This window comes from Aythya ferina (assembly GCF_964211825.1).
Source record: "Aythya ferina genome assembly, chromosome: 9".
Lineage (NCBI taxonomy): Eukaryota > Metazoa > Chordata > Aves > Anseriformes > Anatidae > Aythya > Aythya ferina.
This window is the reverse complement of record NC_140305.1, coordinates 14694895-14719155: the sequence shown is the minus strand read 5'-3', so window position 1 is coordinate 14719155 and position 24261 is coordinate 14694895. Positions and strand designations below refer to the sequence as shown.

Here is a 24261-nt window from a genome sequence, read left to right as displayed (position 1 = left end):
CTGAAACACCTCTCAAATGTTCTAGGTCACCTAAAAGCACCATGAAAGCATGTAAGAAGCAGTTTGCCTTGGGTATGGACAAGCCTGAGAATGTCTCAGAACTGGAATTGACAGTGCTGCAGATAAACATGGGGCCTCTCTGTAAAGCAAGAGAGTATCAATCTTACAGCTCAATGTACAGCACAGTAAAAGGCTATTTCAGTGGGCATACTGGGGCTGGCTGCTTCCTGCTTATCTCATTTGCAATGTAGTTAAGAGTTCAGCTTGTGTCAGGAGAGCCGTATTGGATGTACACAATGGTTTCCATCTCAAGAGCTATACTTCCAGCTCTCCTTTCCAAATATCAGGAATCAGTGTTTTCTTTGGACAAAGGACAGTATCAGTCAGTGCTTTCAAATTTCTGGTTCTTTATCTTATCATAAAGTACTGCAAGATGGTTTTATGAAGGTGGCTATTGTCGTAACTACTGTGATCATTTTACTTGCTTATCTGTATTCCTGGCCTTTTGTCTTTTGTTAGCTGACAGACGAAATACTAAAAAAGCTGCTTGTGGGTTAAATCCACAAAATGGCAATAAAGGGAGATGTAGGCAGGATTGAGACACAGTCTCATTTTTGATGATACTGCGCGTGCCCCTTCTTTACTGATGCCAGCATACTTAATGTTTGAGAATAGCTGTGTGCTGGCCCTGGATATTTTACTCCTACAGGACAGGGATGCACTGCTGGTGGAACACAGCTGATACACCAGCATTTTGCTGTTGTAGTCTTTGCATCTGTTAAGGCTGCTGCAGCTGGGTGAGTGCTATGGATGGGAAAGGTAAAGCAGAGATTATGGTTTGCAATGTAACGCAGTATGCACTGGGTACGGGAGATGTCCCTCCCCTGTGCTAGGTGTGCCAGTTTTTTCTGGGCTCTCATACCGGGGGGATGTGCTGAAGTGCATTCTTTGGTACTGCACTTCCCTTCCAAGCATCTGAGTTTGTTGAACATGTTTAAAAGAAAACAGATGAATACAAAGTAATGAGAAATTCAAGGGGCTGAAACTGCTCAAGACTGTTAACTCCAAACTGTTTTTTAATCTTTAAATTGCTTCTTCTTTTTTTTTTAACATCTTTTAAATTCCCACTGCCATAGCAATCGGTGTACAGACGGTGATAATATGGAAATGATGACATTCAGAGAACCTTTTTCTATCACAAAAATTCTGTATAAAGTTGAAGTTTCCAGATTCTGGATCTGGATATACTGCATTTTCCTAACCTGTGCAGATGGCCATTCTTTGTACACTTCTGTCAGTCACAGCACAAGGATCCACAAAGAACAGGCCTGGTGGTTAAAGAGCAAATACAAGATGCAGGAGCAGTAGCTCTGCATTTTCTGGCTCTGGTGCAGTGTTCCTATGTAAACTTGAGTAAATTGGTACTCCTTCTGCTCTGCCTTCATCTGCCCTTTTCCTGTCACGTCCAGTTAGGCTGTAAATTCTTTGGTATGTGGACAGACTTTTTTTGGAGCTCAGAAAACACTTTTGTGTGTCCATACAAGCATCCAGCCAGATCGCACGTTAGATGTGGGTGGCTCTGACAGTAGTGATCTAATCGCTCATGAGGAGCGAGCGCTTCCCCATCTGCCTGCCCTCCTGGAATTTGCCCCTGGACTCCCTTGGAGCAGGTCTTGCAAGGACCAGGCAGTCGCACTGCTCCTTCCAAACCATCTCTTATCTATGCCTTCTCTCTCCAATCCATGCACAAGGAGATGAAAAGCTCTTCCTTGGCAGTGGCATGGAGGAGATTTGCTTGGGATTAGCCCTTGCCATGGAAGTTTGTGACAGTGGAAAATGATGCAGTGCAGTTCCCTTGCATTTGTGCAGCACTTATACATACTCCTCTGCAATAAGGATAATTAATGGATGCTAGCTATTAGTAAATGAGGGCCAGCTGAATTGTTCTGGCTCATACCAGCCAATTCTCTGTATCAGAACTGCATCCATTAGTAACAGTCTGTTGCTTTTGTTACTGTAAATGAAGGTTAGATTTGGGCCTGACATCCACCTCGCCATCCTTGACTATTATTCAAAAAAATAAAAATAAAAAATCAATCCAGGTATAGAGGAATGAATTTTTAAAGCGGCACCACACACACTGCTAATGGGGCCAGATCCCATATCCAACAACTCTGTGCTGAGCTTACTTTTCATCTGAGACATGTACGTGGTGTCCCCTGGGTCAGCCTGCTTCGTCTGTGGCACAGGTGGGTTATCGATATGCACAGGAGTTGGGATCCTGCAGCCTTCAGTAATGTGTCAGCTCAGAGGAGCAGAGCAGACAGGTGGAGGACAGGGAAGGCATGGTGGAAACCAGGACTTGAAAATATGCTCACCAGTAGTGAGCTGAAGGAAAGCCACAGGACCCGAGTCCGCAGCCGAGCACAGGCTTTCCTTGGGGAGCAAGGGCTTTTTGCCATGGTGTAAGTGGTATGCCAGCCGCAAATCTGCTGCTTCTAACTGCAAGGTAGAAAAAAAAGACAGGGAGTTAGGCCTTGCATGAAGGACACAAAATTATTTGAACAAGAAACATAGGGCACAGAAGTGGCTGAAGGTAGAAAGGTGACAAACTCTTTCCTTTGGACTGTGAATTTTAATGTTTCCCTACACAGTGTGTCAAATTTCAATTTAAGTGAACTGATACTTTCAAAAAACACATCCAGTTCTTAAATATTGTTTTCCAACTGGTGAAGCATGCAGTGGTTTCCAGTGAAGCATTTAATGGTCAGGAGTAATCACAATTATCTGTCAGCTGTTGTTGTCATTTGGGGGGGGCAATAAACAGAAGGCAAGACATGCAGTTTGGTGGGGACATGGCCTTTGTCCATCCTTCAGGATGGCGTTGGCTGTATTGAATGAGGAATGGTAAGTTCACAAGAAAAAGTGGTGTAGCAAGAATTCAGCATCACGGTCTGTGTTGGGGGACTGTAGGACACTGAGCAACTTCAAACTGGGCCGTTGCAATCGCAGGTTGCAAAAAGCTGTGGGGCTCAAACGGCTGATTTTAAGTCAGAAATATCTACCCGTCTGTGTCCCAGCCTGTGCTGCCAGCCTGCCTGCTGCATCTTCTCTGTCATTCGGTCGTAATGTTGTTTGACAAGGATTTTTCCCTCTGGAAAACTTGGAAGAATTAGGCTTTCATGTTCATTCATGGAGATCATTTAGTGGCACCAGTACTGGGTCCTTGGTAGATTTGAAGCAGTTTATGTGCAATAGGCCCTGAAGTAACTGCCTGGGTGCACTGCTGTTTTGCAGGGCACTCTTACGTGATTTAGTTTAAACAAACACAAAAAAAAAACTTGGTTAAAAGTCCTGAAGAACAGTTCTGCTCTGAAAAACGACTGTGTACAATAGATGTGCAGGTAGGCTGCATTAGGAGTCAGACTTGCTGAAGTATGGGGCAAAATAAACAAATGTTGCTGTTTGCACACTGCACGGCGTAAAGCCCTCCGTAGCCCTGAGGATGAGCAGGGTTTGTTTCTGGGTTTCATGTCTTCAGGAAAGGGTTTACCCAGTGCCAGCCAGGAAATGGTGTGACTGTATCAGGCCTGCTGAACCCTTTTGTTTGTTCTATTGGTTTAGTAGAGCAGATTTGGGGTACTGAGGGGAGCCTCCCACGACTCCAGTTTGGAAGATAACCAGCCGGGGAAGGAGTACAGCCGCACGTGTGCCTGCACACACAGGTGCGTGCGTGCGCCTCCTCCCCGAGCCCTCTGCAGGAACGGGGCCACCACACTGCAGTCAGAGGGAAGGAGGGTCGGCCCCTACTCACTCGTGAGCTGTTGTGCGTGTGAAACAGCCCTCACTGAAACGTGACAGGCATCAGGCTGCAGACCACGGTGCTGTGCAGGTTATACAGGTGCTGAGGAAGGCAGTGGTAGAGATGTATTCAGCGTGGATGAACTCTGCTCAATGCTTGATGTAAATGACAGCTTTCACAGTGCCGGGGGAGCATCGGGGGACTGGGGATTTGGCAGGAAGGCTGTCTCTTGTTGCCACTTGAGTGATTTGGATGAAACAAGAAGATATACAGGCTTAACTCCGTGGCGTGCCTTTGCAGCTGAACAGTGGCTATGCAATTGCTCTCACGGTGGTCAGCAGGCGAGGCTGAAAGCAGGGGGGAAGATGAAGCGTTGGTTCTTGAACTTCTCTCATGGCGTTGCAGTGAATTGAAAAGGTGTTTTGAAAGGTTCCTGGTGTGTGCTGCTGGAAGTGAGCTGCCGGGTGGATGAGGAGAATTTAATCTCATCAATAATGGCTTGAAAAGAGGCACTGGAAAAAAGAACGCAGGGGAGGCGATGTCTTTGGAAACAAGCAGTGTATTTGATCTGCAGTGCCCATGCTGGGCTGAATGCACAGGATTGTGGCTAATCCTGCAAGCAAAGCAGTTCTAGCCCTGTCCAGAGCTTGGATGGGAGATGAGAAAGAAATTGCAGATATTGTTGGCATGTGGGAGGGAGTCTTGGAGGCAGAACTAGGCTGCAGAAATGAAGGGAGTCAGGACTGCATTTTGGGTACTGTGGTTTCTGGAGAATGAGGGGTGGTAGGGAAGGAGGCACATGCTGTAGTCTGAAGTGCCTTGGGTGGTTTAGAAAGGGCTTTTCAGATGCTTTTGTTCTTGCTTTTGGATTTTTGAAGCTGCAAGTATTTTCTAAGTCCAGTTACTGACTTAAATGCTTTCTTTACATGTAAATTCCTTGTTTATGTATAGCCCAAGCAAAGAACTGATTAAAAAAAAAAAATAGATATACAGAGCTGTGTCATGTACAAGAACGTGTGGCCAGTGATGTCTGTTCTCAGAGCAGTTCCTCTGGATAAACCTAAACAGCAAAGAGCAAACTATCCCTCTGTGTCCTAGTGCACATTTTCCCAAAAGGTGATTTAGAAAGGAACTTTGATTGGCAGTGGTAGGTGATATCTTTAAAGCAACCTGAGCTCAGGGAAAAGTCTGCTATTGTAATGTCAAGAATGCTGGGTTTATGACTGCTTAAACCAAGCCAGTTCTACCTGGGAGCCATTGGACACCACTTGCGCTGTCTTTGCAACTTACCTACTATAGTTCGTTATATTAGTCTATTAAAATATGTAAAACCAGCATAAAATGAATACACACTGTATATGAACTTCACACCTTTCCCTCCCATGCCATTCACAAATTGTCACCGTATGGAAAACCCTAGCACAGTATATGTTTGAAATGCTCCTTGAATCAAGAACACCCATTTCAGCTGATCTAAGGAAGTCATGTAGGAGATGGCAAAGTCGGGGGCATTTCCTGGCAAGATGCTGCCCACTGTCCTGTATGGTTATGATTGTTTGCTCACTGTGCACTTCGTGCTGCCATGGGAGCTGCAGTCTGCTCTCTAAAACCGAACCCCCCAGAGGCTCCTCAGCTCCGTGTGTGCAGCTAGCACCCATGAGCTTAGGGTTTTTACCCCCACAGGACTACAGAGAATCTCGTTCAGAGATGAGCCAGCACATGAAGCGGGAGCAGTGCTCCCCATGGGAGGAGCAGCAGCCAGGCTGGTGGCAGGGGACACTGCTGGGTGGCTCTGTGGCGTGGCTGCAGGGCAGGGGCTGGCTGTGGGGCCAGCAGGCTGGGGAAGCTGGCAGCAACCTTGTGGCTGTGAGCAGTGGAGCAGTTATAAGGACAGGGAGATGCGCTGTGGAGTCCTGGCAGTTGTCTGAGGAAAGTTTCGAACTCATCCAAATGACCCAGCGATGCCTCCAGGGCTTGCGGCATGCACCCAGGGTGGAGCAGGAGGGTGTGTGGGGAGGGAAGCAGCTTTGGGCTGGCTTTGGCTCTGTGTGGTGGGTGATGGCTTCCCTCAGCGTGGCCGCCTGCCCCCTGAGCAACCAGAGCCGCTCAGCTCATGGCTGCGTGATTCGGGCTCAGCAGCATCATGTATAAGCCCACCGCTGTCCTTAAAGACACCACTTAGCTCCCTGGTGCTTTCTAAAAGGCTTCATGTGGTGATTTCTCTCCTGTCTCTGAGCAACATCTGCTATTCCCAATCAGTACTGATCCAAAGCCTCTGCTCGGCCAGGAGCTGTGGTGGCACGCCTGCTCTGCACCCTCTGCTGTGCCCCTCCTTGGGATCAGCCTGCATGGTTGAGTCCCGCCTGGGAGGCACAGTTCGAAGCACGTTGCAGCCCTCGTTGTGCTCAGAGAAGATCTGTTCTTCCCTCATGGCGAGGACTTCAGTTTTGCTGTCCCAGCACAGCTGCTCGCCGCCTCACTGTGCTGAGGGAGGAAGGCACACCCTGTGGGTGACTTGTGTCCTCAGGGATTTTGAAGGTGTTGACAAGGCGCCTGCCGGGGAGCCATGCCCCAGGTAAGCTGGCAGCTGCCACACTGCTTTCTTCTGCTCACTCAGCGTCCCAGGCCCAGCCACCTGGCCAGCCTGTCAGGAGCATGCTGAGGGCCCTCCTGTGTCCTCACCTCAGCAGGCAGAAGGGCAGGAGCATGGGCCGCCCCAGCTGGCTTGAAGGGACAGTGAGGTGCTCAGCCTGTTTTTTCTCCACGAGTACTTCGTTTTTTTTTCTCAAGAGGGAATTTTTAAAAGAAATTCAGCTGGATTGGTAACATGGGAAGCGTGGAAAAGGGTCCAGAAGCATGGCTGCTCCTGAGCAGCACGTGCTTCTCATTTTCATCATTTGTTCCCAAACGGCTCCTTCCATTGCCTTAACTTGTTGAGTGTGCTGCGACAAGGAAGGCTCTGAATTTTGGAAGGTGAGCTGCAGCACTTTTTGAAAACAAGGCCTCTTTAAGATGCCTGAAGTTCACTCAAAATAACACGATATTCTTGAAAATGTTGATCAGCTTATCTTAACAGGTAGGCACCCTGAGGGGCAGGAGAGTAGACTCTAAGTATCCAGACTCAGGAATTCCCTTACCTCGTTACTTGCCCTGATCTCAAGACATGTTTAATGACCTCTGTGCTTCAGGCCAGCCCAGTGCTGCTTTGTAGCAGTGACCATGCAGAGTGCCCCGAATCTATTGCCCCGAGCAATACAAGTTTTCACAGATTCAACTTCAGGATTCTGGGTGTGATCTAGAAGCAAAGGGACAGCAGCTGCTTCCCTGCAGAGCCTTTCAGACCCGGGGTGCTGACTCTAAATCAGCCATGCAGGTCTGAAGGGTGTGAGGGATACACACACGAGCTGAAAAGCCTGAGCTCTGGAGCTAGGCTTGCGTTCGTTGTTAGTAAGGCCCTGGGGGAAGAACGTGACTGACCAGTGGGAGATACAAACACCAGATACTGCTTAATTTCCTGGCACAGAGGTTATTGGCAAGGGAGCTGAACCAAGAGCAAAGCAGGGGCTGTGCTGCTGGGAAAGGCGAGGGTGCTAAGCTCTGGTAAGGGCCTCCCAGAACCTTACTTTCATCAGTTAGGATAAAGAAAAAACACAGCCTAGCTGACAGCAACCCTCTACTATGCAGGAAACAAATTGTGATCACAAGCAGGAATGACAGACAGCCCAGGACTGTGCTTTCTAGGTCTGAATAGAGCTGTTAAGCAGCTTCTGAAGGGCTTGAGCAAGGATGATTAAAATAGATGCTATCTCCCAAACCAAGCAGGCTACAAAAGGCGTATTTTCAATGGCTAAATCCTGAAACAGTTGTGGCCTGTAGTATAGACAGGTTATTTCTTACTTTTCTGATGGCCTGCTGGCAAAATCCATTTTCTTAAACAAGGTTTGTCATGTCTAATGCTTCCACGGAAAGGTGGTGTTACTGTTTTTATGTGTGTGGTGGTGAGGATCAAAATAAACATTGCAGGCTTTGCTAAAACTGCGTAGGCTTGTAATTAATACCCCGTTCCTTGGGGAAGTGATATTTTCACTCAGGTTATGGAAAGAATTATTGCTCACTATGTCAAGAGTGCTGCGGATTGTGCATACTCCAGCTTCCCCACCCCACGTCCACTCTGTATAAGCAGACTGGACGTTCACATGGGAATTGTTGGGCTCGTCCCCACTGGGTTCTCCAGCTGCTTCTCCAGGGGAGGGGGAATCACTGCACAAGACAGTGGCACAGGTGTGTGTCTGTGCATAGTTGCATTGCCTGTGGATGGGTGGCTGTGCTGACGCGACCCCTGACTCCATGGCAGATTTCCACGGGGAATGTGATGATGAGGATGTGGTCATTTTTTTCTCCTCCTGGTCCATGACTATCTTTTCCAGTCAATTTGCTGTTCGCATCCAAAATGGATGTGGTGTCAAAGGCTTTAACCAGCACCATGCCTCTCACCTGAGGTGGATGGTCTGCGGGTGCAGTGCCAGCTGGCAGAAGTTCACTATGGGGACTCCCCCGAGCCTGCTGGGGTCTGAGGATGCACAGCAGCACTGCATCTTAGGTCTGCAGCTCAAAGTAGGGAAGTGGTGCCTTTGCATTGCTTTTATTTTTTTTTGGTGAAGATAAGCACAATTTACTGTTACAAACCACTTGACTGTAAACCTCAGTGCAACATGCACTTTCAGCAAGCCCGTTCCATTAAATGTTTCTTTTCTGAGATGCTGAGAGCTTTCCTATGGGAAGTTTGTTTCCTTTTAAAAGGAAGCACTGCAGGGTTGCCCATTTGCCTTGCAGAGACAATGAATTCATAGCAGTGCAGCTGATGGGTTTTACTTCATCCTAGTAAGCAAATGACCTCAATGTTGCATTCAGGTAATTGAAATTGCTAGTGTGCCTTCGTCCAGCTGCTTATTTATGAGGCAAGCAAAAAGGGACAGATGATGGCAAAGAAGCTTGAATGGCTGAAAGTAGAGGAAGAGAGATGGACAAGAGATGCAAGAGAGAGACAGCCTGCCAGGAAGCAGAAAGGTTGACTGAATGGCACGGGTTACTGTAATGCAGAAGTTTCCCAGCAGTAAACTAGGAAGGCCTCAGGTGGGGAAGCCACAAGGGCTGTGATCTTCTGGGGTGCCCTCCTGTATGACCTGAACCACAGGACCACTGTGCATTCATTTCATGTTAGAGCAAAGCCTCCCTGCTGGCATCTGCTCTCAGCCCCCTGCAGCTGAGCAGGGAGAGGATTCCTGCTGGAAAGGGAGCCATGACCCACTGCCATGAGCAGTGAGGGTTTGTTCAGGGGGAGCTAAGAAAGTAAATAACCTGAAGGGTATGGAAAGGAGAGCCAGGATTGATGCCACAGAAAATGAGTGGGCAAGTGGTCTTTGTACTTAGTCCTTGGTTTGTTTCTGCTTGTTGCGCTCAGGAGCGGCCTGGCCTGGTACTTGCTGATATATTGGGGTTTTAGAGAAAAGGTTTACATGAACAGCTTTCCCACTCTCCATTTAGTTAGGAGAATGTGTGAGTATGGTAGAGAGTGTTTTCCAAAGGCAACAGAGATCCATCAGAACTAGAATAGACTTTTGTTGTTGGTATGATGATGCATCTGGGCAGCAGCAGAGGGGGAGTAGGGTATTCCAAAATGACATCAGTCCTGAAAAATACAGTGCTTGTGCTGCATTGCAGGCTGCTCTGTATGGCTTCTCTGAATACAAATCAGCAGTGAAAGTGGACTCTACTAGGAGTTAAAGGGGACAGTGTGAAAAAGGGACACATTGAAAAGTGCCAGTGTTATTGATAAGGCTTTGGGATCATTTTCCCATCCCAAAACTGTTGTCTTGTTTTGCTTTCATGTAAAATTTTGGTAGCTTTGAACTGCCTGAGGAAATCTGTTAACTTGTTCTTGTGAGCCTTGCATTCCTTTATTGAACTGTCACGTTTCAGGCTGAAAAAAATATTCTAAAATCCATCTAGAAGGCCCTTTTGGCAAACAAAAGTATGAAATCAAAATACTATCAGGACTTGTGAAGGAAGCTCATCTTTCCTAGTTCCTTTCATCACAGAGTCTAAAGGGCCATAGCTAGGAACAAGTTAGCTGCTTGGGGCAGAGAGTGCAAAGTCTGTCTTGGAGGAAATGTTGGGTTTGGCCAAGAGTGTTTATAGAGAACCTTACTTGCAGCATGCTTCCCTTCTGAAACACGGCACTTCGTTCAAGCTCCTGACATCAGGACAAATTGCTGTGTAGTGGTAGTGATTAAAATAATTGAGCAAAAGGCCTTTCCCTGTGTTTTGGTGAACCTCTCTGCTGCTCAGAAAAGGGTTGATGGATATGAAAGCCCTCCCCAGTTTGACCAACATGCTGTTAAACACGTAGGTGGGACATAAAAGAGTTGAAGGCACTGAGGGCCCTGTCCCTCTGCCTTTGAAGTCAGCAGGAGTTATGCCGTTGGCTCTAAAGGAAGCAGCTTCAGGTGCTGGGTGGGCAAAAACGTGAAGTTCCAGCTACTGCTTTGCATCACGTTGGAAAGGCACCGGATTTTTGACAGCAGCTCCTCTGCAAGTAGGTCTGATCCCTTCACGTTTGTTTCCAGTGTCAGCTGTTGCTTCAGAAGTCAGCAGTTCAGTGTGTCTGTCGGCTTGAGGCAAGCACCGATCAAAGTGTGGGTTTTGTTAATTGTGCACCCTAATAAGTCTCTCATTAAGGCGAAGGTAAAAGTTAGAGCGTGGAGGGAAGAGGTGGTTGTTGGTAGGGGCTGAGGGAAGCTCAGGGAGCCAGTCACACGCAGAGGGAAGGGGCTTATCCCACCTGCAGGGGCGTCCACTGCCATTTTCCTGCTGGAGCAAGGCCAAGCGGTGCACATCACACGTCCGGGGGGCTCTGTGCAGGCATGGGAGGAGTGTGCTCTGCTGATGGTGAGGATTTCACCAGGATCAAAAATGGCGTGTGAAGTGAATTAATGAAGGGGGTTTCATCTCTCACGGCCAAAGAGGATGCAAGTAAAGGTGCAGATCTTGCTGCTCCCTTTTATTTCTAATGCTGCCTCAGTATGCTTGACTGTCGCTGTCCCAGCCTGATGGATCTGTTGTCTGCATTCACAGACAAGCTGCAAGAGCCTCCCTTATGATCTCTACTATTGCCTGACACCACAGCCAGGGAGATGGGCAGGTCATAACACCTTGGGAAATGGAGGATGAAAAAGTCCTCTGAGACTGTGTGATCTCAGCGAATGCAGCAAATACAGAGCTGATCTGTAGGATATAGAGAGAGCTGTTTGCCCAGCCTGTTTCTCAGCATCCCCAGTGACAGCAGCTGTTCCCATGAGATTTCCACTCGGATTTTCTCCCGTCTAGGTTCACTGCGGCTCACTGTGACTGGCGTTCAAGCTGTGTGAGCACATATGGTGGGTGGGGAACAGTCCCCTAGCAGTACTCTGGGGAAGCCTGAAGACTGGAACATGACTTGCTTATAAACACCTAAAGCAAGAGAACTGTGTAGCAGTTACTTCCATGGGTGCTCAGAGAAGCAAATCCTCTCCAGTTTGCTATCCAGCCGGTCAGTGATGGCCAGGTAGCTAACTGGTGGGAGGCAAGCTACCTGCACACAAGTGTGATTGCTCTGCAGAGTGCAGCCCTTTGCTCTGGGAGCCTTTGCTTGTCTGTGGATACCTGGTTTTATATCAGCAGCTTAGGAGTAAGCTGAGAAGTGTGTAGGGAAAGAATACTGCAGGGCAGTGCTGGAAAACATTGATTGTGGTGGTAGTTGTAGTGGCATTTACTTACTGGTCAGACTGGTGGTATACTTCTTCTAGGATCTCACAAAAAGAAAAGGTGCTTTTGAATTACATTTATGAATTGGGTCAGTGTTAATAGAGGCCAGACTGGTGAACATGTGGAGATGGTGGATTGCATCTTCAAGAGTGCCAAGGACATTTCTAACCGGCTTAGCTGAATCTGGAAGTGGAGTTAATTTGCAGACTTGACAAAACTGCTCTCTGAATCCTGGGGTTGGTCCCTTCTTTCTTTCTAGGACAAGAAAGAAAAATCTGGTGATAATTCAAGAGAAAAACATATGAGCGAGCTCCTAAAACAAAGGATCAAAAGGGAGTGTTTGCCACTTTTACTGGGATCCTGGATTTCAGGCTAGTTAAGTACCTGGGACTTAGTGTATGAAATACACTTTGAAATGCTAGATTTTCTCAAATGGAAGTAACATAGCTGCTTGGATACACAGTACTGGGAGAGCTAAATTCATGTTTTCGTGTTTTTCATTATTCATGTTTTAAAAGTGCTGTCTTACTGACTGGCCCATAAAGTCTTTTAAGGTGGCTGCTGAATACTGAAAGCTTGTGTTCTGAGGAAAAGAGGTAAAGAAAAAAAAGTGCAGTTTGTATTTTACCTGAATCTGCTGTTCCTTGGTGACACTCAAGTGAAAAAGACCCAATAACCAACCTGTGAAGAATGGACCTTTTTCAAGTTTTAAATGCCTGAAATTGCAGCGCTTTTCTGTCACCCATCTTTATGCATTTAGCAGAGTACTTAATGAATGGCAGCTTCTCCAAGATACTCCCTAATCATAACTATTCTCTGTGGAGACTAGTTAAAGCATCGTTATCATCTGTTACTCTAAGAACATGTTATGTCAGGGTAATAATGGTTGCAGTGGGAAGTGTGATCCAGCCCTCTGAAGCCAAGGTCTTGCTAACATTCCTGTAAATGATTGAAGGTACACGAGCAATCTTATTGCCTCTGAATTCCTAACTACCACCTTGAAAAGCAGTTTCAAGTGTAGCTGGGAATTTTGCCTTGTTCTTTTTAAGGCATGGGAGTAGTCCAGATCCTCACTGCAACATAAATAGGGTGGTTGCTAGAATTTGTGGCACAGGTAAGTATGTTCAGTCCCAATCAGAAATGATAGGATGGTGTTGTGAGGCCTGGTTCTAGTCCTCTGAAAGTACATTGAGGTTGCAGAGTGCGCTGGTGGCAGCTGCACAGTGCCTTCAGTGCCTTTCAGGCACTCTCATCTTTGTCACTTCTGGCTGGCTGAGGGGAAGGAGGCTCAGTGCCAGTACAGGGATCTCCAAGGATAGCAAGAGTACTGTGAGGTGTTCAGACCTCAGAGGTGGACAAGTTTCCCATATGCCAGCATGAAGGTCCAGGAGCACAGGGTTTGAAACGTGGTGTTTCAGATGACATCTGTTTCACTGGAAAATGAAATTGTGTGGACAAATTACAGGTTTTTAAAAGCCTGTGTACCAAAGATTTCAGTATGAATACTCAGCATATTCACACTAATACGGTTCCAAACTGAGTCTTGTAAGTCTTTAAGCTCACAATTTTACACTGTTGTGTTTTTTTCTGAGCCGGGCAACTGTTCTCTGAGCTGGGATTGCCCTCGAAGCAGCTACCTTCTGATGTGCGCTGCTTGTGGCACACAGCAACAGCCAGGCATAGTGCCCAGAGACTGCTGCACCTTGCTAGAGCGTGGTCCGTGTGTGTGAAAGTAAAACTCTTCTGTAGCTGGGGGTGCTCAATCTCCACGAGGCTTCACCCAGAGCTAGTTGGAGAAGAACAAATGCATTTTGCTGATGTTCTTAGGCATACAAACAGCGGTAAATTTCTCATAAATGGTTGAAAATGTCGTGAAAGTCTCTAATATTGCCTGGGAATGTCCTATTAAGGTAATTCTCCTTTCCCTTTGTCTTGTTTCCTCTTCAGCAGCCCCAGCCATGCCTGTGTGCATGTCAAAATGTGAGCCCTAAGGGAAGAGCCAGGAGGGTGGGGAGGCAGCAGCTGGGGGAATGTAGGGCTTAGGGGCGAGTCCAGTAGAAAGTAATCTTTTATAAACCCTGGAAAATGTTGTTTCAAAGAAGGATGTAAAGGAATGTAAAGAAATCAACAGCTCTATCCCATGAAGAGTAAACCCATCTTTGGTTTCACTAGGTGGATATGCAGGGTTTACTCTGAAAGTAAAGGCACCGTAATGCATAGTAATCAGCACCTTAGATAGTAATACTTTGAAACGTGTCCAAAGGAAAATTGAGCTGTAATTGTGGGAATCATAACTTCAAATTTTTAAGACTTCTGTAGTTGGAGATCCCAGCTACATTTACATTTTGGTCCCATTAACCACACAGAGACATGCACAGAAACCAGACATCAAAAAGAAGAGTTTCTCTGTTTCTTTTACTACTGCTGCTACAGCCCCAGGAATACGAGAGGAATTGAAAAGTGGGAAAAACATTTTTAAATAGTTTAAAAATAAATAATCCAAGCTCTAGAATTTCTCCTGCCAGATTTCATCATAGACTAATTTCTTGCAGCTGAGCTGCAAACCTCCATGAAAATAGGGGTTTACAGTGGAAACACTGACTAACTATAGCTGTGTAGCACCATGAATAATGACGCTGTAATTATGCCTTGTAACTTCCCAAGACCTGGTTTCTATATAGTTTGTGAGCTTTTGCTGTGTGCTGGTTTGGGGAGCAAGGTTTTTTTAACTGTGGTTTGCTTCCTTTTGTTCGTATGATGTTGGCAGATACTTCTTGAAAAGCATTCCTCTGGAGGGAGCTGGGCAGACAGCTATGATTAAGTATGAAATGATTGGGTGAGCTGTTTGTCAAAGTTATAAATAGGATACCACACAAACCCGACACTAATCTCGCTGAAAGACAGATACTGGCAACATTTCTTAGTCATCTGTTCCTTGCGCTCTGGGGAGAACAACTACACTTCCATTAAGTTTTCAAACAGAAGTTGCCTAAAATAAATTTCTCTGGTAAAATTTTAGGCATATGCGCTGTGAGCCACGTCGAGATCCAGCAGCGCGGTGGCGTTTGAATGCTGAGCCAGGTTAAGCCTGGTCCCAAGTTACCACGTAGGGGTGAAAGGTGATGTTTGGCTGTTGTGGAAAGGGACTCTGCTCACAAAATAGTGGTGCTATGGCTAGAGCAGGGCCCTCGTCTCTTCATACCCTGGGATTAGTTTTAAGAGTAGCAACCACCTTTGGGTTTATAGCCAGCTTTCTGTAATCTGCTTGGCAGTTCGGCAGATCAGACGGAGGCATAAATAGAAGAACGAGGGCACGGGTTTCACTGACGTGCTTCTGCGAGCAGGGGTGAAAGGCAGCAGAATTCCTACCGATGCTGAGCTCTTGCGTGGTCGGAGGCTTCTGCGGCCCCCGGCCTTGATCACAGTACTCGTTCCTCTAACTTCTGCATCAGCTGCACGAGTCTGGTCCAACTGGAAGTCTGCAATTCATGTTCCCACAAGATGACCCCATACTTTCCATTTCCTTTCATGGTGGCTTAAATTGTAGGAAAGAGCTCTGCAGTCTTGCTGCCTGCCAAAACATTCGCAAAACAAAGCAAAGCAATAGCTAAGGGGAAATGGAGCGTTTCTGGAGCTGACAAAAGCTTTGAGTTGTAAAGGGAAAAAGCCCACTGCACCTAGAACTTGTCCCCCTCAATCCTGAACCTTCCTACATCCCTGCCAACACATAGAGCAAACAGTTTTGGAAGAGGTATAATCACTCCTCATTTACAGCATAAACCAACAAATTTGCATAGGGAAAGTCTCTTAAATTTCTGCAGAGATCTGAAAAGGGTAATCTTGAATTCGTGGCATTCAGACAATTCATTACGTGCATCTTTATACTTCCAAAATTAAGAATACGCATTTATAGAATTCAAGATTAATGACTGTCATTAAATGTAATTTCTTTAATTTTTAGGCATAGGCATTTTATTTTTGCAAACTCTTAAAATCAGATTCTGATCCAATAGCTTCATTTGTTTAATGACTATTTAAAGACCGAGCTTTTTTGTATGCTCACGAGTCATTTTCACTCTTACCAGCAGACAGAGCGGTTGGGTTTTTTAGTTGTGTTTATTTTCCCTTGGGAGATCTGTGCTGCTGGAAGAGAAGATCCTTCTTGGACATATGCATTCTCCTGCAGGGAAGGAATGAGCCAGCCCTGCAGCCCTGGTGACGCTGGGCAGGAGGGAGGCAGTGTCTGGTCCTCGCAGGGGCAGCCTTCTGTTGGGTGTCCTGTCCTGCCTTCATCCCCTCTGCTGGGTCTGTCCCATCGCAGCATCCTGTGGGGTGACAGAGGCTGAGAAATAGGGGGGTGCCTTGCAGGAGCTGGGTGCTTGGCACGTGCCTGAAGCCCAGGAAGGTGACTGTCATCTCTTTGCATCAGTATCTACTGCTTGAGGAGCTTTGCTTTGAGTAAAAGGAAATGGTCCCTAAGTGGTAGCTCCCATACAAGAGTCCAGATGTTCCTGTTTTTTCCACTGAAATGATTGGGACTGGCCACTGGCCACAAGCACTCATTGTTCTTCAGCAACAGTCCTGTAGGCTTGCTTTCTGCCTCTTTATCCCAAAGTGCAGTGTTACCATTTCCCTTGCAGGGTTTCAGCAAGGGGACTGGAGAAACCTTTCTTTTTGGACCAAACCCAAGTTGTGGATTGTATGAATAATTGTCTTGACGCAGTTGCTGCTACGTGTTTGTTTTTTGTTACTGAAGAATAAAGGAAAAGCTATCACCCTATCACCTCTTAAACCTCTTAGTGGGGACTGCATCTTTACTCTTAGTTTAGTACCAAGATTTCCTTTTCCAGACTGATGGAAAAAAGCTAGTAGAAATTTTTCTGAGAAGAAATTGAAAAAGATTGGTTAATGAATTGCTTTGCCCCCTATGTGCTAACATATTTACGTAGTTACAAATGAAACTGCATCCGATAAGAGTGACAGGTTTCCAGTTTGATCTTATTTTAGTTTGCAGCGAGCTGAGGATAAAAGGACTCTTTGTTTCAAGAAGAAGAAAAAAAATAAATGAAAACATCTGGCAAGAAGCTGATGTGCTCAGGACAACTTTGAAAGAGGTTGATAGTGATGGATTATGACACACAGCTTCAATACATCCCCACAAGTGTTATCTGAAGAGACAAGATAATTCTTCCCTTGTCTGAGGCTCTTTTTAAGGAGTTTTTTGCTTTTCAGAGAAAGGGAAAGAGCGTAAAAGTCAGCTCCCTGTGCGTTCCTCCATGATCCTTGCAACTTTTCTAGCCTGAACTGAAGGCTTCTTCCAAGACTGATATATTTGGAGGGTGCTAATTGTAGACCATGACATGGCTCCCTTATGAAGCCTTTCATGTTGGATCACTTCTCCATTAGCAGAGAATTGCTTGGCAGCTCCCTGCCAGTGGGTCCAGTGTCTGGGAGAGGATCTTGGGAGCACAAGGTCTCGGTGTGTTCAGGCAGCGCTGTGTAATAGGGGTTACCTTGCTCATGGTACATGCGGATTTGGCCTTAAAGCATTCCTTCATTCCTCCCTCAAACCACTGAAAAAGATATTTTCTACTGCAAATTATAAAGCGCTTCCTGCTTTGTCCTTAAACACAGGCTTGGATCACTGCACCCTGCACTGATTTCTGCTGCGTGTGCACAGCTCAGAGTCAGAGGGGAGTCAGGCCCCTGTGGCTAAGGGCACATCCAGACCCAATGAGAAACTGGGGGGGGGAAGTTGATGGGAAGGGGTATTCTGGAGTGGCGTGTTCATTTGGAATGGTGCTCCCAGAACCCAAAGGAGCAATGAGTGGGTAAAGTGCTTTCATGCAGAGCTTTTCACTAAGAATCAAGCCTGTTGTCAGCACTTGTGACATTTTCTCTGTTCCCTTCCTTTGGGCAGTTTGCCATAGAGACATACACAGATGACATTAGGATTGTCAGACTGTCATTTCTGAAGGCTCTCTTATCTACTCTGCACTTAATATTTTTCTAGGACATGAAGGTGGCTTTTTCTCCTCTGTTAATTAACTTTTTTTTGCCCATGTTTGCCTGCTTTATAAATTCCTCTGACATCAGGGTCTAGGATTAAACAAATTGATACCACACTTCCCATGTGTGAGCATGACACTGAGCTGACAGCTTGGAGTCTGAGCTATTTCAATACACGAGCAGAGCAAATAGGAGGAAATTCCCATCGAGCCCTACCTGCGCTCTCCCAGCTGGCTCGCCGAGAGCCAGGCTCCTGGTTTGGAGGGCTGTGTTCTGCGGGAGATGGGGCAGCCCCGAAGCCTCGCACCCCTTTTTGGTCTTGTGCCCAGAGTATGCCAGTTGTGGTCTTTCTCAGAAATACCTGTGTCTCTTCCCCGTGTCGGGGTTTCGCTGTCTGGGTTTCACTGTAATGCAATTACAGGGCAGTGCTGCCCTGGGCCGGAGCCAAATCCACCCAGCAGCCAGATTAAGTTGTCTTATTTGGTTAACAGTGTTTTGATAGTTTATTAAATCTTGGTAGGAGTAAAAAGAGAAGGAGTGGAACAAGCAGATCTCACGGATTATCTGCCCTTGGATTTTCACTTTTGTTAGTATAATCCTGGTCTGAACGATGAGCTGTGTGAGCAAGCATTCAGTGTTTGCTGATGTCTCGTCTTAGACGTGTGCATTGCTTAAACAGAAGCAGCATATTCTCTAGCTCTTTTATTTTTTATTTTTTTTTCCAGTTTGCTGTTTTTATCACTGATGTGGAACATAGTGCTTGTTTTCTTTATCTGGAATGAAAACATTAGTTCATCTCAGATAGCACAAGCCATTTGATCAGCCATCAGATGGTAAGACATTATAAAAGCTGCTGACACAGGACAAATTCAGACCTGTGGTGTGCAGCTTGAAAAGACTCCATGCCTTTGTTGTCAGCCCTCTGAGAAACCCAGCTGCTCCCTCAGCAGCACCACAGAGAAACAGGGATGGGCTGTGATAGAGCCAAGTCCCCCCGCGTGGGGAGGTCGGCGTGGGCAAAGGAGGCAGGGCAGCACCTGCCTTGCCCCGTAGTCCTCAGCCCATGAGCCGTGCCACTGCTCCAAGGTGGCCTTGGGCTGGCTGAGGTTAACCCAAGTCCTGCTACGTGCTGAGGTCTGCGCAGGGTTCCTGCCGGCTGCTGGAGAAGCAGACAGCTCCTCGCTGGCTCTCCTCTCCCCCAGTGATGAGCCAAAGCTGCCCCTCTCAGCATTGGCTCCCATATTCACTAACCTGTGTTCGTTGTCCTCCTGTTCCTTGACCAGCCCCTGCCAGCCACCATGTGCATCCTCGTTTGTGGATATTGCACCTATAGGTTGGTGCATTTTGATCAAAGCTTGCAATTTTGCCACACAATACTTAATATTCAGGCCTGCTATGCCTCCCCTGGCGTTATGTGCAAAGCTAAGCCAAACGGGCCGATACTCTTAATACATAACCTGAAAATAGAAGATAGCACACTTTGCCAGCAGCTAACTGCAAATCAAAGAAGCTGGCCGCCCAGCGCTTAGCTGACACCAGCCTCTGCAATATGGGAAACCTCCTGAGTTGCCCTCCCCTTACCAGAGCAGTGTGGCTTTCAGTTCAGTCTGATGCCAGCAGCTCCTGCGAGAGACCGGCTGTGTCCCCCACCACCTTACACAGATGTTATGGGGCAATGGTGTTAGGAAGAGACTTGCCAGCTGGTGCATCTGGAATGAAAAGTGCAGAGGGAGAAGACCACTGAGCCCTGTGCCTACCAGGGACAGCAGGAGAGGAGCGAAGCTCACCCTGTGCTCTCACTGCTTCCCTGGCTGCACCTAGTCCCAGGGCTGCGTCCTGGCTTCCCCATGCTGCATGCAGGAGGGGTCTCAGCAGTGTGGGATTAAAGCAAGCCTGGTTGTCTGAGACCTGCCCACCCTAAGGAGGGGGTTTGGGTGGGAGGTGCCAAGGGAGCTCTTGGGGGTCAGATTTGGATTAGGAGCATGAGACGAGTTTCTGGAGCAGTTTGGAAAATGAATGGGATGAGTGTTACAAATAGGTGGGAAGACTTGTGATGGATTTATCACAGCCTGAAATAAATTATTCTTCCCAGAGTTTAATTTTGTAATAATTTGCATTTAGATACTCTAACACATCCAAATAACCCCAAACCTTCTGCAAACACTGTGATGAATTCAATCTCCTACGTCATGTAGGATAGAAATAGCACTGTTTACGTGGCCGGAGGGAGCTGAGGGCTTTGTTATCAGCATTGCATGGTAAACTCATGGGTCTTCCCTTTTCCCCCCATGGGCTGGGGGCTGCAGTTGCCTTGGGGCCTGGGGAGAAGTGCGGTGGTGAACCCACTCCTTCTTGCCCATCCTGGCTCTTCTCGGGGGGCCCTGCACAAAGCACCCGGTTCTGTCCCTGAGGAGGGAGTGGTGAAGTGATTTAATAGTCAGCACTCTCAAACACAGTAATGAATTTGATAGACAAAACGATCTGTAAACCCAGCTGGCTGAGAGGGTATCTGAAGGACAATCCAAGCCCGTAACCAGGCAGTGTGATATTTTCTTGTCATCAGCCTCCTGTCTCTTCCTTTCCACTCCAGGGCAGTTAATCATAAGCAAGATATTTGTTTGATGCTGTTCTCATGCATGCTGTGCCCTGTCTCCATTTCCAGGAGACAGTACAGTCTGTGGGTTTCGTCCCCTCCCAGCTTCGGCAGCTTCTTGCCACGTCTGTGGGAGAGCCAGCTCTTCCAGCGGGCCACAGGCCACTTTCCGAACCGCACATTTTTGGCTGCTTAAGGTTGGGTAAGCTGATAGCTTTGTGAGGGAAAGCTGAGTATCCCAAAGTGCAGCTTCTTGTACTTACAGGTTCGTGTCTTAAATCTGGAGCGTGTAAGGCAGCGTGGAGCTGGTGCTACCTGAGCCACCCAAGATGCGCCGGGTGCCTCTGCCATGCTGCCCAGCGCAGCTACTCCTGTTCGAAGGCTGGGCAGAGAAGGCTGGTTTGGAGTTACAGGCTCTCATGGGACAGCATAATCCCCCTTGGACCTCATCAAGTTGGTCTGAGTCACAGGCAATATATCCGTCATCTTCAAGGGGATTTGGCCCAGCCTCTGTTGGCTGCCAGTTTGGCTTCTGTCATGCTCACTTGTTTTCTGCAAAGCTCTGCCCAGGCTGGGAGCATGCGCTATGAAGCAACCGGTTCACAGTGTGTCAGCTGCAGACAACGGGAAATTTCTGACACAGCAACAGAGGAAAGCACGCTGTGTCTTGCAGATTTACTCCTTGTAAAACACCTCTAACTTTCCATAGATATCTGCAGGTAATCTCCAGCCAAGTGAACCCAGAGGTATTTATAGCACAGCTTCGGCAGTGACATAATGGCAAGTTAGCAAACAAATGAACTTTGATATATAGGGAAAGCAAAAGTATGGCCTAGAGTATGTTTATTTTGAAGTCAATAAAAAAAAAAAGTTGAAATAATAATAGTGAGTGTTTCCAGGGTGGGTCAGGTTAAAAAGCAAAGCAAGTGAAGCGTTCTCGTAGTACTGTAAGACTGTTTTGTACACACCAAGGTTGAAATACAAAAACAAATCATGAAAACTTTGCTTCCCACTGATATAAAATGCTGTGGTGCTGAGTACCATATGAACGCCTGTAGAAAGCTAAAATAAATGTTGCATCAAAAGGAATTGAGACTGCTCTGAATTTAAGCATTTTGAAAAACTATTCAGTTCCCAAAGCTGTGTAAAATTAGGCAATTTTAGTTACTTCTCTCTTTTTTTCCCCTTTTTTCCCCTCCAGTTCTTTGCTATCTGGTGGCTGCAGGTTATCTGATGCTCTGTTAAGGAAGGGTTGGAGCGATGCCACTTTGCCGAGACACACCCTGGGCTGGGAGCGTGGAGGTTTCTGTCTGGTCCTGTCATGTTTTAATTAGCACGCCTCAGACGTGTGCTGCTCCCCTTTGCCGGTGGGGAACTCGGGCGCAGCATGGGGCTATTCCTCCCAGGGCACCCTTCTCCTCCTCCTTTGGGACAGGCCCCACGGATGTTTTGTCCCCGTGTTTCATTTCTGGAGTCCAACGTTTGCTCTCCACGGCTTCAGACTTGGCAGCCACAGCTGTCTGGGTGCCCTGTCCCCCTGCCCAAACGGGCTGCAGCTTGAGGGAGAGGGGCAGGAGACCCTGACAAGGCTGAGGCCCGCGTGCTGGCAGCGGGTCAGGAGAAAGGGGGCTCCCCAAGTGTTGGGTTTCCACCGCTTTATTTTGGCTTACCAAAACGTGGGGATTTATAAAGGGTGGGTGGTGGCCTAGGCTGACCCTGCGGGCTGTGGTGCTGCAGGGGCCATCAGCTCAGCAGGCCTTTCAGGCGGCCTGGCGCTGATGAGGCCTCGCTTTGTCCTCAGACGATAAGGGTGGCGTGGAAGGACGGGTACCACAGTAAAACAACTAGAAATAAAGCCTTGATCCTCGTCAGGAATCCTGTGGAAGCAGAAAGCAGACAGAAGAGGCTGGGCAAAAAGAAAGTTTTTAATTTGCTGTGACAGGAAACAAAGCTGTGTCTTGTCAGAAAATTCCAGCTCCCTTTTCATGCCTGTCTGTTGCGTGTCAGCAGTCCTCACAACAACTTTCTCGTACAAATGCAGCTTGAGAGAAGTGAGCTCGGAAGTAAATTCCAGGAATCTGCTTTATGAAAGGAAACACATGAGAGAAAGTCTCGGCCGAATGTTATAACTTGAATTTCATTTGGTACGGGAAGCTTTGGGTGACATGGTGCTCGTAGTTGGCTCTGTTCTTATATTGGGTGATGGTGGTGCTTCTCCTGCTGCTCTGCCCCTGCAGGGCTGGCAGCCAGCAGGGCCCACTGCTCTCCTTAATTACATGATATCAACAAGGGTAGGACCCGTGCCCGATTTTAAAGACCCTTTAACTCGAGGCACCTGTTTGCTAAGGGCTCTGTGCTGGATATAGTTTGGGACTTTAATGGGAAACTGGAGGACTGTGCAGGTTCGGGATTTGAAGCTGTCAGTGCACACAAGATAAAACTTGATCTTAAATATATGTTTCAGCTCAGCTCTGACATTAAGACAGCAGTCCTGTAAAATTGCCAGCAAAATCACTGGCAATTGCAATCAAATTAGATTAAGCACATTAACTTCTTTGTAATTGGTTTATCTCTGTGCGTGCTTGAAACAAGGGGGTTTTTATTCTTTAAAAAAATAACTGTGATGTTTGATTTCATTCAAATGAATTCTTACTGCTGGGTAAGGAGAAATGTGGGGTGTATTTTCAGGTGGATTTGTCTTTGTTTGTAAGGACTTATAAGAACTTAGGCAATTATTTTCAAAATGATGCTGACTCTGCCCATGTAAATGTTTGCCTCTTCACAACAAAGAGGTTGTGGAGGGACAGGAGGAGCTCCCATACTGAAGAATTTTTTAATTTAACATCTGAGTCATTTTACCTTTCCTGTCCTTCTTCCGTAGCAAGGGGTATATTCAATCAGTACTCGTCATAGCAACCTTTTTTGTTTTTTTTTTTTTTTTTTGGTGCGGTTCTCTCTCTTTCTGGGAGATAAGATTTTTCATCAAAAAGAAAAAGAGTTAGTGGACAGATTTCCAAATGTGTGGATGGGAATTAGTCAACCAAGTTCTAGTGGCATTCAGCATACCTTTGTCTTTTGAAAACTTCTATTCTCATCTCTCTGGTTATGGAAATCCCTTCTCAGGATAGGGATAGTGTTTAGGGAGGTTGTTTTTTGTTTCATTCTGTGTTGTGTTTTTTTTGGCAAAGTAGTTTCAAACAGTTGCTCTAAGAGACGTGAAGTCTAACGAGAACAATTAATGTGTCATTTAATGAGAGACTTTTATGTCTTCTAGGCTCTGTCTAGGGCAGACAGAGAAGGAGTTACTTTTATTTCCCTTTTACTGGCCCAACACATGGATTTTATCTCCTTCACTTTTGCTTCCCTCACAGTCTCCAATGAGAGAACCTCTACCTGTTTTCAGACCAACTACTACAGTAATAAAGGATAGCTCAAACTAGTGGGTAGGCACGTAAGCAGCTCCAGGTTACCAGGGAGTTGGAAAGTTTTTATGCTGAGTTCAGCTGGGTTGAAGTCCTTCCCTTTCCAGAGCTGGCCATTCACCTGTGTATTTTCTCACTTAAGGGGAGCACCTGCGAATCTGCCCACAAGGCTATACCTGCTGCACCAGCGAGATGGAGGAAAACTTTGCAAACAAAAGCCGAAGTGAATTTGAAGCCATGATGAAAGAGGCCGGTCGCTCTGTGCAGACGATCCTAACGGCACAGTACAGAAGCTTTGACAGTAAGTAACACCTGATCTGTTCACTTTCTGCTCAGAATCCAGTCACTGTGTAGCTTCCCAGGTGCTGTTAGAGCAAGGGGTTCGTGTTCGATACTCATTCTTCTGCAACTTGTTCAATAGTTTGTGTAAAACGTTGGCCTTCAATAGCAATTGTACCTCAGGCTGTGTCTTTGCAAGGGCAAGTCATTTTGAGAACTCCACTTCGGTGAAGCCATGGCAGGAGGCTGGCTGGCACTCATACCAACAAAGTGTGTACCTTGGCACAGATGCAGCTTTTACAAGCATAGCATAATCAGGTCTTACCACAGCAGCATAACTTCAGAGGTAGTGA

General features: G+C 46.8%; 1 protein-coding gene across 9 annotated transcripts in view; it reads left to right on the top strand.

Annotated features, from left to right (window-relative positions):
• The window catches only part of GPC1 (glypican 1), a 344777-nt gene that overhangs the window by 221046 nt on the left and 99470 nt on the right, over window positions 1–24261 (top strand). For 8 of the 9 annotated variants that reach the window (XM_084528749.1, XM_084528750.1, XM_084528748.1 and 5 more), the window contains one exon: window positions 23772–23930. In XM_084528749.1, coding sequence (XP_084384875.1) covers window positions 23822–23930 — 109 coding nt within the window. In that variant the 5' untranslated portion in view covers window positions 23772–23821. Of the gene's footprint in view, window positions 1–6209; window positions 6378–23771; window positions 23931–24261 lie in introns of those variants that run through there. The other variant, XM_084528752.1, reaches the window with a different exon arrangement.